The 13,830-nt window shown below is 40.2% G+C and overlaps 2 protein-coding genes across 3 annotated transcripts in view; one reads left to right on the forward strand and one right to left on the reverse strand.

The window, feature by feature from the left end:
- The first annotated feature begins 5 nt into the window (after positions 1 to 5).
- Positions 6 to 6,970, forward strand: Slirp (SRA stem-loop interacting RNA binding protein). The gene is made up of 4 exons (XM_021653301.2): positions 6 to 157; positions 4,382 to 4,440; positions 6,262 to 6,369; positions 6,876 to 6,970. Exons 1-4 carry the CDS (start codon positions 61 to 63, stop codon positions 6,927 to 6,929), a joined length of 318 nt encoding a protein of 105 aa, XP_021508976.1. The 5' UTR covers positions 6 to 60; the 3' UTR covers positions 6,930 to 6,970.
- Snw1 (SNW domain containing 1) overlaps positions 6,967 to 13,830 on the reverse strand; it is a 26,335-nt gene continuing 19,471 nt past the window's right edge. Inside the window, exons 11-14 of one of the 2 annotated variants that reach the window (XM_021653277.2) lie at positions 11,802 to 11,898; positions 10,340 to 10,457; positions 7,708 to 7,871; positions 6,967 to 7,627 (exon numbers count right to left, since the gene is read on the reverse strand). In XM_021653277.2, the coding sequence (XP_021508952.1) occupies positions 7,429 to 7,627; positions 7,708 to 7,871; positions 10,340 to 10,457; positions 11,802 to 11,898 (578 nt within the window). In that variant the 3' untranslated portion in view covers positions 6,967 to 7,428. Of the gene's footprint in view, positions 7,872 to 10,339; positions 10,458 to 11,801; positions 11,899 to 13,830 lie in introns of both variants that reach the window. The other variant, XM_021653267.2, reaches the window with a different exon arrangement.

Consider the following 13,830-nt stretch of genomic DNA (forward strand, 5'->3'; position numbering starts at 1 on the left):
TCCGGATCCCGCAGGTTCTTCCGGGTCACGACCCCAGCTCTTGAGTCATTCACTTTCAACATGGCAGTTTCCAGCGTCCGGGCCATGATGGCCCTGCGTTCCAGTGCTGGTCGGCCTATTGCTTTTATCAGAAAAATTCCTTGGACTGCGGCGTCGAGTGAGTGATGGAGATGAGGAAGGGCCCAGTTTTTCTGTTCACGTAACGCGCAAAACAAAAGTTCTCTGTAGAGAACTTAAAGCAGCATGGTCGATGGGTTAGGTCAGGTGGTTTGCTTTTTTTTTTTTTTTTTTTTCTTTTAATGAAAGCGTTATGAATTTGCGCGTCATCCTTGCGCAGGGTCATGCTTCTCCTTTTGCACCGAGCACCGGTGGTTTGCTCTTGAGTAAGCCACCGCGCAGAAAATTTTGCTTCCCGTTAACTGTTTAGGTAGATGATTTCCACCCCACCATCCAAACCCCCGTCCCAGCCTTTAGGGTGCGACTCAACGGTACCCAGCGATTTGTAATTATTTGGTGGAAAGATTTATTATTTGCATTCTTGGACATTTACAACAGAAGGAGCTATTTTGACTTCTGGGGTGCTTGGCCTTAAAGTGGCAAGAATGTACGGGTGGAGAAGAGACAAAATATTTAATTTAGGTCAAAAATGAATACTTGGACAAGGGAACTGGTAAAGGGGAGGGGGTCAGAATCACGTCGGTTTTCAAGATAAAATCCACAGCATTCGTGATGGTTTGAGGAGAAAGGTGTATATTCCAGATTTCTAGCATAGATGACCTTCGCTTTTAGAATTTAGGAGGAGGAAATTGACAGAAGATGAAGAGTAAAAGTTTCAGTGTGTGAGTTTGAGCTGCCTGTGAGGTGTCTGGCCAGCATTTGTACAGAGGTTGTAGGTTTTGGTTGAGAAGTGGACTTTGAGGTCAGGCTGCGTGGGTTAGAATTCCAAACTTTTAATAATCGAATAATCCAAATAACTGAAGTTAATATGGGAAAGATTCTCATAAGAGAACCCGTTTAATTTTCTAAAAAGTAGAATCAGTAATACCTCCCTCTAGAAATGGGGAGAGGAATAAATGAGTTTACATGTAAACTTGGTAGATTTATGCTAGAGCGTTAAGTACTCAAAAAGTGATAGTTATTTGTATGGTTGTTAAAATTGACATACGGGGAAGAAGAATAGTCTGGTGATAAAGGGTTGGTTATTTCTAAAATCACTCGCCAACTTTGCTTCTTATTAGCTGCAATTTAGGCTTAAGATTTTTATTTCTATGTGTATGTCTGTGGATATGTGCAGGTGAATGAAGGTGCCCCAGGCAATACAGAAGAAGGTGTTGGATCCACAAGAACTGGAATTACAGGCAGTTGTGAGCCCTCCTGACATGGGGCTCTGTAGATCTGAACTTGGGTCCTCTGTAAGAGCAGTATGTACTGTTAAAGGCTGAACCATCGCTCCAGGCTTTACTTTTTATTTTGAGTCAGGATCTCATACTATAGCCCACTGAGTGCCTGGTTTGTAAGTGAGACACCAGCTAAGTTAAGCAAATTTTTAAAATTTGCTCACCTAAACTTAAAATCCAAGCTCATTTTTGGGGGTGAGAGGGGGGAGTTAGTTATTCATTTATGTATCAGTCCCCTTAAAACTCTTAGAATATAGTGATTTTGTAGTTTTTGTGGTTCAGATGTAGTAGTATGGGTGGAAATAGTGTCTGAGCCTCACCCTGGCAAATGTCAGCTCTCCCATAGTGCTCCCCCTTACATTCTGTTAAACTCTGTAGAGAGCTTGAGGATTTTCACCAGCAGCCAGTAGATTCAAATTTCCACACTACAACGGATGATGCGAACCCTTTAAAACTCTATGACATTGCAATAGTTTTTTTTTTCCTAGTTCATCTTTTTAACCTAGCAAATACTTAAATCGTGTCTATGCACTGCTTTTCGTGTGTACAGCACACTCTCCTGAAGTGATTTGATAAGAGGCTTTCCTTCTTGAAGTGGTTTCTGTTGCCGTGACAGAACATCTGTCACAAACAGTTTAAAAGAAGAAATATTTTTTGTATGTTTTCAAGTCCAGTTTTATCCAGCCTTGTTTGGGTTTGTCTTGGCATAGTGTATCATATTTGGGGCAGAAGGTGTAAGAAGGCTGTTTACTTCAAGAGAGAATGAGTAAGAGGGGCTCCAGTGTTCCTTCAGGTGCCCCTCCCATTGCTATAACATAGTTCCACTAGGTCCTATATCCTAAAAGGTTCCTACTTCTAACAAAGCCTTTAGCATAGGAGCCAGTGAGGGGTATTAAAGATCAAAATCATAACATTGGAAGTGTTTTATAGAACTTTTACTAATTTTAACATGTTTGGTGCTGTTTTGCCTAATCTCCAGTTATGTTCTATGAGTCTCTGACCTTGCCAATCATTAGGACCTTTCAGAAATGTAGCCTCTAGTTATTGAAGGATTATGTGATGTTGCCTCATTCTTCATTGAGCTGCGATTGATATGTTTATAGTGCAACACACTGTAAGCATGGTTTTCCTGGTTCAGCTTGTAGTGTAGTGGTAGGATGAAGACTTCTAAGCAAGAAGTACACAGTTGGGCCAGTGATGCTTAGATTATCTTGGAACTGTCATACTTTCTATTGCTGTGATTACATACCATGACTAAAGCATGGTAAAGGAGCAATTTATTGGGGGCTTACAGTTTTAGAAGGTGAGTCCATGACCATCATAGTGGGGAGCATGGATGCAGGCAGGTAGGCATGACCTTGGAATAGTATCTGAGTTCTCATATCTTGCGACAACAACCATGAGGCAGAGAGAACAATTGGGAATTGTGTGGACTTTTGAAACTTTGATGCAAACCCCCTATAGAAAAATTTAATTCAGAACATGGCTGCTCTGGTAAGAGATCATATCCAGAGACCTTCTAAGTTTGTGTGATCTGGCTGGAATATAGACACACCTTTAATCCCAGGAGATAGAAGTAAGCAGATTTCTGTGTTCAAGGCCAGCCCAGTATAGAGCAAGTTTCAGGTAAAGAAAAGCTTAGGTCCAGCACTCACGAGACAGCCATGCAGAGTTCTAGTCAGTACTGTCAGACAGTTCAGTTGAGGCAGTGCAATGGAGTTGAATTCATGGCAGTTCAGTTAGTGGAATTCAGAGTCAGTTTTCACCAGGAGTGTTTTACAGAGAGAGGTTGAGGAGAGAATAAGCCAAACATGGGTAAAGACAGAATGAACCAGAGAATGAGAAGGAGTCAGAAGATTAGAACAGATTGCTAGAGTTAGTTTGAGGCCAAGCAGAGCAATTCAGTGAGAAACTGAGAGGAGCCAGATTGAATCAGTCATCTTGGAGAGGAGTTTGATCCAGAACAACTGAGTTGAACTATCCATCCAGAGTTCAGAAAGAGCTAGAAAGGGTGAGCTTGTTCAGCAGTAGATCTCAGAGGCTGAAAACATTCTAGGCCTAGATTAGATTGTATGGAGGCTCACAGCTTCCAGGACTAGGCCTAAGTTTGTAGACAGAAGCAGTAAGCCTCTGAGACAACACGGAAGCAGGCAAATAAGTTTATAACCCCCCAGTGACATACCTTCTACAAGGCCAAACTTCCTAATCCATCCCAAACAGTTCTAGCCTCTGGGGACCAAGTATTCCAGTACATGAGCCCATAAGGCCATTATCATTCAAACCACTACAGGGACAATAGCAAGTAATATTAAAATGTAAACCTGCAAAATAGAACCACTGCAGAAGAGAAAGAAGCCATGTAGCTTTATCTTTAAGATCACACAGAAAGAGTATTATAATATGAATTCAATAAAATAATACTCAGCTTGGAAAAAAAACCCTCATAATTTAGGTCAGAGGATATGAGAATACTGGCATATGGAAGAGAACCCACATAGATGAAAATGGGAATCCATGGGATAGGACAGAGAATTGACTCTGCTGCACTTGACAGTATCTAGGCCTGCAATAGGAAATAAGGCAGGAAGCATAGGTAGGACTGATGGAAGACCACTACGCTGAGATTTTGTTTGGAAACCTCTTATATATCTGGCAGGACGCTGGGCTGTAAAGATTTATGCCTACTGCTTAGAGGGATTGTATTAACACACACAGTGGGCAGTTCCTGGTGTGGTGAAGTATCTCTTGAGGATGGCAGCTACAGCCAGTTCAGCAGTTTTTATGTCTGTTTCCTTCCCACCTCTACACTTGGTGCTTTACAACAGTCCTGTTGCTGCTTTTGGAATCTTCGGACTCAGGAAATTCAAAATAGTTCTTGTTTGTTAGAAGTTCAGGAACTCTGGAATCTTTCTGAATGTCATCTACAATCTAGAGAACGTAAGATACACGGACTTAATTTTAATATGCTTCCTCCCTTTTTACAGGTGAGCTGAGAGAACATTTTGCTCAGTTTGGCCATATAAAAAAGTGTACTGTACCTTTTGTGAGTATTAAAACAGTAACATAGAACTACTGGGCGGTGGGGTGGGAACATTATCTCTGTGGTACAGCATTTGCCTAGTATGTATGCGGCTTCGCTTTTAGCCTTAGTCAGACTGCCAGAAGGAAAAAAAATGTTATCTTTCATTCTTGGTTTCTTTTATCTTTTATTAATGGAGTGAAACACTCCCAAAATCTATTGATAAACTTGTGGGTGGTACTGTATCAAAGTACAATTTATCACAAGTATTTATTCATTTTAATTAAAAATTGTTTTAGGCAATGGTGGTGGTGGTGCATGCCTTTAATCCTATCACTTGGGAGGCAGAGACAGGTGGAGTTGAGTTTGAGGCCAATCTGGTTTACAGGATGAGTTCCAGAACAGCCTGGGCTACAACAGAGAAACCTTTTCTTGAAAGAAAGAAAAAAAAAAAAAAAAAACACCAAAAATACAAGCATAATTTCCCCCTTCCTGCTTCCAACTCCTTCCCTGTATCTATTGGTATTATAGTTCAGAGTTCATGTCTGGGTTAGACCATCAACGCCTTTATCCCATAGCAGCCTGCATAGTACCGCCTGGTATCATGAGATCCAGCTAGTAAAGAGCAATCTGCTAGTTCAGACAGGAAGTCATGTAGCCTGGGCTGCTTCCCACTTGTTTAGCAGGGGATGATCTTAATCAGTGCTAACCTTGCCTGCTTTCCCAAGTGCTGGAGTTACAGATGTGTGGTGCTATTATACCCAACTGTCATTTCCATTTTAACACACTTTTAATGCCTTGAATTTTGAGAATGGCCATGTGAGCATTGGACTGGATTATTGTTGGGGTCATTAGAAGCTTTTCCTGCATTCAACATTAATAAAGCTACCTTTGAAGTATTAGAGTAATATCCAACAATTTGTTTTTTGGAACAGTATATTTTGTAACTAATAGGGGCCAACTACACATCTTCATAGTGTCTTTTGTCAGAGGGTTGGAGGAGTGAGAGTCCCTCAAGGCACACTATGATTTTTTCTGTGCCAGATACTTAGGTCAAACAATAAGTGCTCTGCGTTTTCCACAAGTAGCAAAATGGTTTAACCCAAAGTTGTTAGTGAAGGCTTTACTTTTACTCTTGTTCTTCAGTGAAGGTGCTGGAGGGATGCATTTGCTGAAGAACACTTGTTGCTCTTCCAGAGGATCTGAGTTTGAGTCCTAGCACCCACGTGGGATGTCTCACAGCCACTCTAACTCCAGTTCCATGATACCTAATGGCCTCTTCTGGGCTCCACAATTACCCATATACATATGGCATTCAAATGCAACATAAAAACAAAGCATGTGATGACAGTGGTAGTGACGATGAAGTTCATTTGTTTAAGAAGTGACAAGATACACCTAGGTTTGGGAGCTTTTTTAGTAAGTAGTACATTAGAAACAATTAAAAAAAGGAGAATATTTCAGTTAGAGTATTTCCTTTGACTAACATCATTAGTGGTTTGCTTCTTGGACTTTTGACTATATCAAATGCACTTGCAGAAAGCTGTTGGTATTTCCTCTGTTGCCGGTAGAAAAGCAGAGTAACACTAGGATTTAGTTTTGGGTAACCAGGTTACTGATACATATTGTCTGTGATCTGATTTTGGCAAATGAAGCCAGGTAGTGCACGCCTGTAATCCCAGTACTTGGGGAGGCAGAGGCAGGCAATTCTCTGTGAGTTCGAGACCAGCCTGGTCTACAAAGTGAGTTCAGGACAGCCAAGACTACACAGAGAAACCCTGTCTCGCTTATGGATGAACCACTGAAGTTATGGTTAATCCTTTTCTATTGAATTTTCATTTTTAGGACAAAGAGACTGGCTTTCACAAAGGCTTCGGTTGGGTTCACTTTTCTTCACAGGAAGAACTTCAGAATGCACTACAACACGAAAATCATATTATTGATGGGGTAAAGGCAAGTATTTCTGTCTGTTGTATGTTACATGTTGCTTTCTAAACAGTAGATGGTAACCTATAAGACCCTTTAAATTAAATTAAAAAGAGAAGACCCTTTTTAATTTTTTGGTGCTACAATTGAATCTAGAATGCCACACATGACAAGCACATGTTCTGCTGAGCTGCATGTGAAAGACCCTTTGGTTTAGCAGGGTCTATGTAAAACAGAACAGCAGACACAGCAGTATAGGCGAACAGGCTGAAATCTTGGCTTTCTCACTAAGAAGTTTCAGTTGGTCAGGCTTGGTGCATATGCCTGTAAGCCCAGCATTTGGGGAAGCAGGGGCAGGTGGATTTCTGTGAGTTCAAGGCCAGTCTGGTCTACGAAGCAATTCTAAGACAGGCAAGGCTACAAAGTGTCTTGAAAAACACTAGTATGAGCCTCTAATCAAACAAGTAGATAAATTCTACTTTTAATATTTCTTCCAAAAAAACCTTTTCTTACAGTGTTTTTCCCCTCCACAGATCCATGTTCAAGCTCAGAAAACAAAGGTTTCTGATGAAGAGGAAGATTTATGATGATTCATGCACTTCCCATTAAATAAACATAACAGACTTTTTCTAAATGGTTTTATTTGAAACAAAAGCACTAAGCAAGACCTTAGTTTCCCCACTGCAAGGTAAGACAGTACAACAGGGCAGATGTATTTGGTAGCATAGTTTCAGTATGTGGACATTATCCTACTCACTGTTTGGGGTAATTTTATTCATAAAGTTCTTTCTTACACAAAATATTACCCCTGGATCAGTAAGTGTCACACACAAGGAAGTGGTCTTAATTCTGTGTGGGGCAGTATTTAAGTGCTGCAAGATGGGAGAAGCACAAACATAACCCATTCTTTAAAAAAACTAATCCAAAGTATAATATTCAACCCCCCCAGTCTCCCGGAATAAAAAGTAGTGCTGGGATCTATCACCCAGATTTGGTTTTTATCCTGATCATTTACAAAGGGTTTCCCAGTGACTTGCATCATTAGGGCTGTGAGTAAGAGTTCATTTGCTTTGAAGAGATGCCTATCTATTCCTTCCTCCGTTTCTTGCCTTCATGTTCATGTTCCTTGGGGCGACTGCTATCAGAAGGTCTTTTAGAACCACCATGCTGTTTTGCTTCTTCCAAAAACTTGTCCAAACCAAAAGGATCTTCCTCAAACTGAACTGGTCCTTCTCGGCCTCTCTGTCTACGGTCTGAACCAGAAAACTCCTTATCAGGAACAAACCTAGGGGAAAAAAAAGAGAAGAGGTCATGAACCACTTTTGTTGTGCTGGGTAAGGAGCACAGTCAAATGTGTTGTGGTACCTGTTGGTCTTTATCCTGGTTTCGAGGTCATCACCATACATATCCTTGTCTAGATTTTTACTGGGCCTGTAGATACTCTGAGCCATATCTTTACCACCTCTCCAGGCCTGATCATAGACATTGTAAATTTCATCTTCTCCACCTGCAAATCCACTGTCCATACCCTGTGGAGAAATGAATGACAACAAATAAAAATGAATACTTATCCAAAGCTGAATCTGAATACTTACAAGGAATTAACACTTCCATGTTTACAGCTAATTAAAAAAAAAAAAAACCTCAACTGCAACATTTAAAAGATATATAATTTATTCATATACATTTGGGTTCTTACCTAGACACTCGAGTTTGATTAAGCCAAATGTGGTGGTATATGCCTTTAATCCCAGAGCTAGTGAGGCAAGCAAGTGGATCTTTGTAAGTCTGAGGTCAGCCTGGCCTAAATATCACGTTCCAGGACAGCCAGAGCTAAATAATAGACCTTGTTTCAAACAACAACAAAACTTTTGATTAACCAAAAAAATAAAGGACACAGTGCCTGGTGTGGTGGCACACACCTTTAGTCCTAGCACTCAGGAGGCAGAGGCAAGTGGATCTTTGTAAGTACAAGACCAGTGTGGTTTACAAAGTGAATTGCAGGACAGCCAAGGGCTACACAGAGAAAAACAAAGAAAGCGAAACAATAGACAAAGTTGGGTATGTAGAGAATGTTGGATGTATGTGGAAGGAGGGCATGGATATGGTCAAAACTAATAAACTTCTCAAATTTTAAAAATTGACTACATGTCATCAAGACTAAAGGATTCTACTATAGATACTTGACAATGATGCCAAGAAATGTTACCTCAACTGCCTGAGAATGTCACTATTAATTACAGTACAAGAGAATAAGGGTATCAATAAAATCTTTTAAAAATTTCATTCACAAAGACCATACAGAGAAACCCTGTCTCAAAGAAAACAACAAAAAAAAAACTCATTCAACTTTTCAAATGTTTAAGCTTAAGGTTTTAAGGGATGATCATCTTGAAAATATTTACTTATGTGAACTTTCATCCTGCCTCTTGCTTAGGCTTAGTTGCCATTGCACAGCAGTTAAGGAAAAAGCTTTGGAACCAAAGCATTTAAGGCTGACTCTCAGTTCCATTTATTACCTAACCCTGTCTTCAATTATGTATGAAAAATAATGGGGGCCAGGGAGATGTGTTAAAGCACTTTCCATGTAAGCATGCGGACCATGTAAATGACAGGTGGGTGTGGAAGCTTGCCTGCAATTTCATCCTCTTGAAATGCAGACAGCAGATCTTAGAGCAAGCAGGCTAGCTATTATTGCTAGACTAGCTAGATATTATTGCTACTCAATAATATCAGTGAGTTCTGGGATCATCTGAGACCTGCCCAGTTAATAAGGTGGGTGGACAATTCCCAACATCAACCTCCAAACTTAACATAAGCATGTAGGCCCAAGTGCCTCTACATGCAAACATACAAATGAAAATGAAAAAATAGTGAAATATGACCCCCCCACCAATATGTTCATATGTTGTGCCCCCAAACTCCAATTAAGAATTGAGAGGAATAGACTTGGAACAATGCCTGGGATATAAAAAGTATCAAAAAAAATATTGTTTGAAAGAACGTAACTCATGCTATTTCCAAATCTTCTAAAACCATCAAGTCACAATTTTATCCCCAGGAGGAGCTAACACTCTACTGTCACCTCTTCTCTCTCTCCCTTAGCATGTGTGCATATTCAACAGAAGGATTCTTTCTTTAAGGGCAGAGGCACTGGTTATCTTTGATCTCACTGACTTTTGGGACGTTAGTAATCAACAATAGGTGATTAAATTGTTCTAGGCTAGTTAATTACAACCAATACTAAAATTGTTGTTTCCTCACAATCAATCTAGTACTTAATAATCCAGTCACATAGCTTCATTTATATTTAATACTTTTTATTTTTTGAGATAGGGTCCCATGCACCTCAGGCTAACTCCTGAATTTCCTGCCTCTAGCTTCCAAACACTAGCATTATAGATTTCCACCATCACATCTGATTTATGTCATACTGGGGATCAGGTCTAGTGTGTCAAGCACGCTAGGCAAGCACTCTACCAAATGAGCTATATTCCCAGTTCTAAAGTTCATTTTACAACAATTTCAAAGACAGAAAAGGAAAACTTAAAAGTTTAACAATAACAGCCCCTTTGGGGTTGCATACCAGATATTTTCATTATGATTCATAACAGTAGCAAAATTATAGCTACGAAGTAGCAATGAGATAAATTTATGGTTGGGGTCACCATAAAATAAGAGTTGCAGCATGGGAAGGTTGATAACCACTGTTTTAAGGAAACTGGCTGGCTATTTTAGAAACAAAAGGAAAAATAGTTTCATCACCTGATTTCTCTCACTGTCTACTAGTGCTTCAGAGCAGAGAATTTTAAGAAATCATAATCAGAAGTGTTCCAGGTCCAGGCTGGCCTTCCTGTCCAGCCTCTCAAATTTTGAATAAGTAAAAACATACAACTTCACATTTCTTCTGGCATATCTTTGGCTAATCCAAATTTACTCTGAGGAAAGATAGCCTTACCAACACACAGGATAAAGCTGTTTTCTAAGTTCCTCATACCTTGGATTGGTTGAAGAGCCTTTGGTCATACTGAACTTCATTGGAAGTTCGAGGATTGGGCACACCAAGAGCAATGACTTCACTGATATCTCGATTCTCATTTCTCTGTAGTTTTGACCTATTGGGAATACACAAACATTAACTGAACACATTTCACAGACAAGATGAATATATATATATACATTTCTGATAATGTACAATCATATCAGCAGCCTTAGAGTACTTCAGATGCATATTAGAGAAATTAAGCATATACAATTAGGGCCTGTTAGCTCGAAAGAACACACAAGAGACTAGTTCTTGGATGCAAATGGATGCTCCACACACCATCAATCTTTTTAAGCAGGCTACACTCAGCTCTGACCTAACTACATAGAGCAATTTTTTATCCTACCATGATTCTGAGGAAAACATGACAATAACCAGATAACTTTATGACTTCTGACATTACATTAATTCCTCTGCTGTTTTAGTATAAATGCAATCAACATCTCAATGAAACTATAGCAACTGTCACTACTTCACAAGATGCTTATGTCTTAAAATATTTCTGTAGACAATTTCATTTTCATCTAATTACAAGTTCACAGCTTTTCTGTCATTTCTCACAGTCACTTTACTGGTTTTAAGAGCCCAATTTCTGTACAGAGCCACTGTCACTTTATAACATAGCAAATCCCTAACTCACCGACCACAGTGATATTTCATTCATTCCTCTCTTCTCCATGGGTTGTTTCTGCTTCCCTAACTTATCCAGAGAGGAGAAATAAAGAACCGCCCGGCAGAGATAGTTTAAGATATGAGATGAAACTGTGGGTTGGATCAACTCCTAGGATGACCACAGCATGGAAAGTTGCTCATATGGGAAGAAAGTGTTTCACATTGCATTTAGCCTGAACCTTGAATTCCACCTTTGCAGCACAGCATTTTCTGAACTTTGAAGTAACTGCAGTCCTCAGCTACTGGTCAATCACAAACTTCTCTGATTCCTATTTTATGTCCCAAAACTTGTTAGTTTGTTTTACACCACTTCATTCCCATTATACACAGCTCTGTTCTGAATTTTAAATAAACTACTCATGGGCATCCAGAAACTTCCTTCAGAACGTACTCTCCTTCCCACTGCACTAGGCACAGTGCATGGCATAGAAAGGATGTCAGTAAGGCTATGGTGCTGGCTTTCATCTACACACAGGCATGCTACAAGTTTACCCACCACCTGCAGTAGTAAAAGCACACACCACAACAATTTTATTTTTTCCTTCTTTTGCACAGACATGATCTGGATTCCCTGCCATTCTCAAATAATTCTACAAGGTGAAGGACAAACAAATTACCTTCTAGGAAGAGTCAACTCTGTTAAGACAAAGTGGTTGAGCATGACAAAGTTAATTACTAATTCATGACCAAGCTAAAGAAATGCCCTTCTTCCTAACTCATATTTATGCAGGCATTGACCCACCTCTTATCAGGAGCTGCCCTGGAAAGGTTCCGGTCATGCTGTCTCTCTTTTCGCCTGTCATGACGGATTTCATCCCTTTCTCGTGCCTCTCCATCCTCTGTGTACACAGATGAAAATTACTTCGTCACTGCATTAGTTACTCATATTTTGTACAAAGAGGCTCTTTAACCTTAGAAAATGCCACACTTTTCTATTTTTTGGGACCACATACCACTACGGCCCAGGCTAGCCTCAAATTCTGGCTCTTTTGCCCCCACATCCCTGCTGCTGGGATTTCAGGTGTGCACCACCATTTCTTTGTCGTCACACTCAGCCCTTTAAGGTTACTTGTAGTCAGTTTAAATCCAAGTTTGTGGACTGTGGATGCCTACGTCAGCTTACTTGATTGCACTTTGGTAGAAAGTCAGACTGATGTGGAGCGGTGAGCGTACAGGTGGTGCAAGAAAATTCAGGGATGCAGGTTTTTTTTTTTTAATTAACCACAGCTGGGCACGGCAGAGCACACCTCTAATTCCAGCACTTGGGGAGACAGAGGTAGGTGGATCTCTGTGAGTTTGAGACTAGCCTGGTCTACAAAGTGATTCCAGGACAGCCAAGGCTACACACACAAACCCTGTCTCAAAAAACAGAAACAAACAAATATTAACTACAGGGGATGGAGAAATGGTTCAATGGTTAAGAGCACTGGTTGACCTTCCAGAGGACCCAGGTTCATTTCCCAGCATCCACATGGCAGCCCACAACTGTCTGGAACTTCAGCTCCAGGGGATCCAACAACCTCACACACAAATACAAGCAGGTAAAACAAACGTGTGCGTGTGTGTGCGCATGCACGCACACCACACCATGCCAAATCTAAAACAAAAAACAAAAACAAACAGAAGGAAAAAGAACCATGTACAGGTTCTTGTTCACTGGAGCCAGCCTTAGTCAGATTTGTGAGCTCTAAGCAAAGAGACTCTGTTTCAAAAAATAAGGTGACTGCTGGTCAGCTTTCACAGTGCTGCAAAAGCCACAAGGAGGGGGCAGGGAGATCAGTGATCTCATCCAACTGCTGGACCCCCGCATACACAATACCACTGCTGCAATAGTGGCAGCACTGTTATGGGACTGACCTACTTTTGGATCTGATCCCTAACTACTCTGACATATATCTCCTATGTATAGAATCAGCTACACTGGGTAAACTCAGGGTGTTTATAGTCATTTATCTGTCTGCCTAGAATGTTCTCTCAGATAGCCAAATGGTTTATTTCCAAGTTTTTTTTTTTTTTTTTTTTTTTTTACTAATGTTAGCATTTTAAGAGCAAGGCCTATATTCACAAGCTTTTCCTTCTGAAGGTAATTTTATATCCGTTATGTTTTATTTTTCTTCATCCATTGTATTATATTACTTCACTTGCTGGTTTTCTGTTTGTTTGTTTTGTTTTTTTTGAAACAGGGTTTCTCTGTGTAGCCCTGACTGTCCTGGAACTCCCTCTGGATGTGGTGGCGCACGCCTTTAATCCTAGCAGTCTGGAGGCAGAGGGAGAGGCAGGTCTCAGGATCTCTGAGTTGGAGGCCAGGCTGGTCTACAAAGCGTTCTAGGCCAGCCAGGGCTATACAGAAAAATCCTGTCCCCCCAAAAAAACCCAAAACAAAACAAACATGCCCCTCCCCACAAATTACAAATTCATCTCAATGGACTTGATAAACTAATGTCAATTACTAAATAAAGCCAGGCAGAAAAACACTGGCAATTTTAATTACTAAAAGATCCATTAGTCTCCAAACTAGCAAAACTCCAGATTAATATTTTACCATGTTGTCAAGTTGACTTAGTTGGGAATCAATTTTTTGTTTTTTCTAAATTTTAAGAAAACTACAATGGGATAAATATTGGCAGAGTATATCAATAGCATTAACATAAATTAAAAAGTGTAATTGTCAGGTTGGATGTGGTTGTGCATGCCTTTAATCCCAGCACTGTGGGCAGCGGTAGGAAGATCTCTTTCAGTGTGAGACCTCTATGTAGTTCTATGCAGATCCA

This window comes from Meriones unguiculatus, chromosome 7, assembly GCF_030254825.1.
Source record: "Meriones unguiculatus strain TT.TT164.6M chromosome 7, Bangor_MerUng_6.1, whole genome shotgun sequence".
Lineage (NCBI taxonomy): Eukaryota > Metazoa > Chordata > Mammalia > Rodentia > Muridae > Meriones > Meriones unguiculatus.

Coding starts and splice junctions, on each gene's coding strand:
- Slirp (XM_021653301.2), top strand. CDS start 61: ATGGCAGTTTCCAGCGTCCGGGCCATGATGGCCCTGCGTTCCAGTGCT. Junction 158..4,381: donor TCCTTGGACTGCGGCGTCGA/GTGAGTGATGGA, acceptor CCCTTTTTACAG/GTGAGCTGAGAGAACATTTT. Junction 4,441..6,261: donor AAAAGTGTACTGTACCTTTT/GTGAGTATTAAA, acceptor TTTCATTTTTAG/GACAAAGAGACTGGCTTTCA.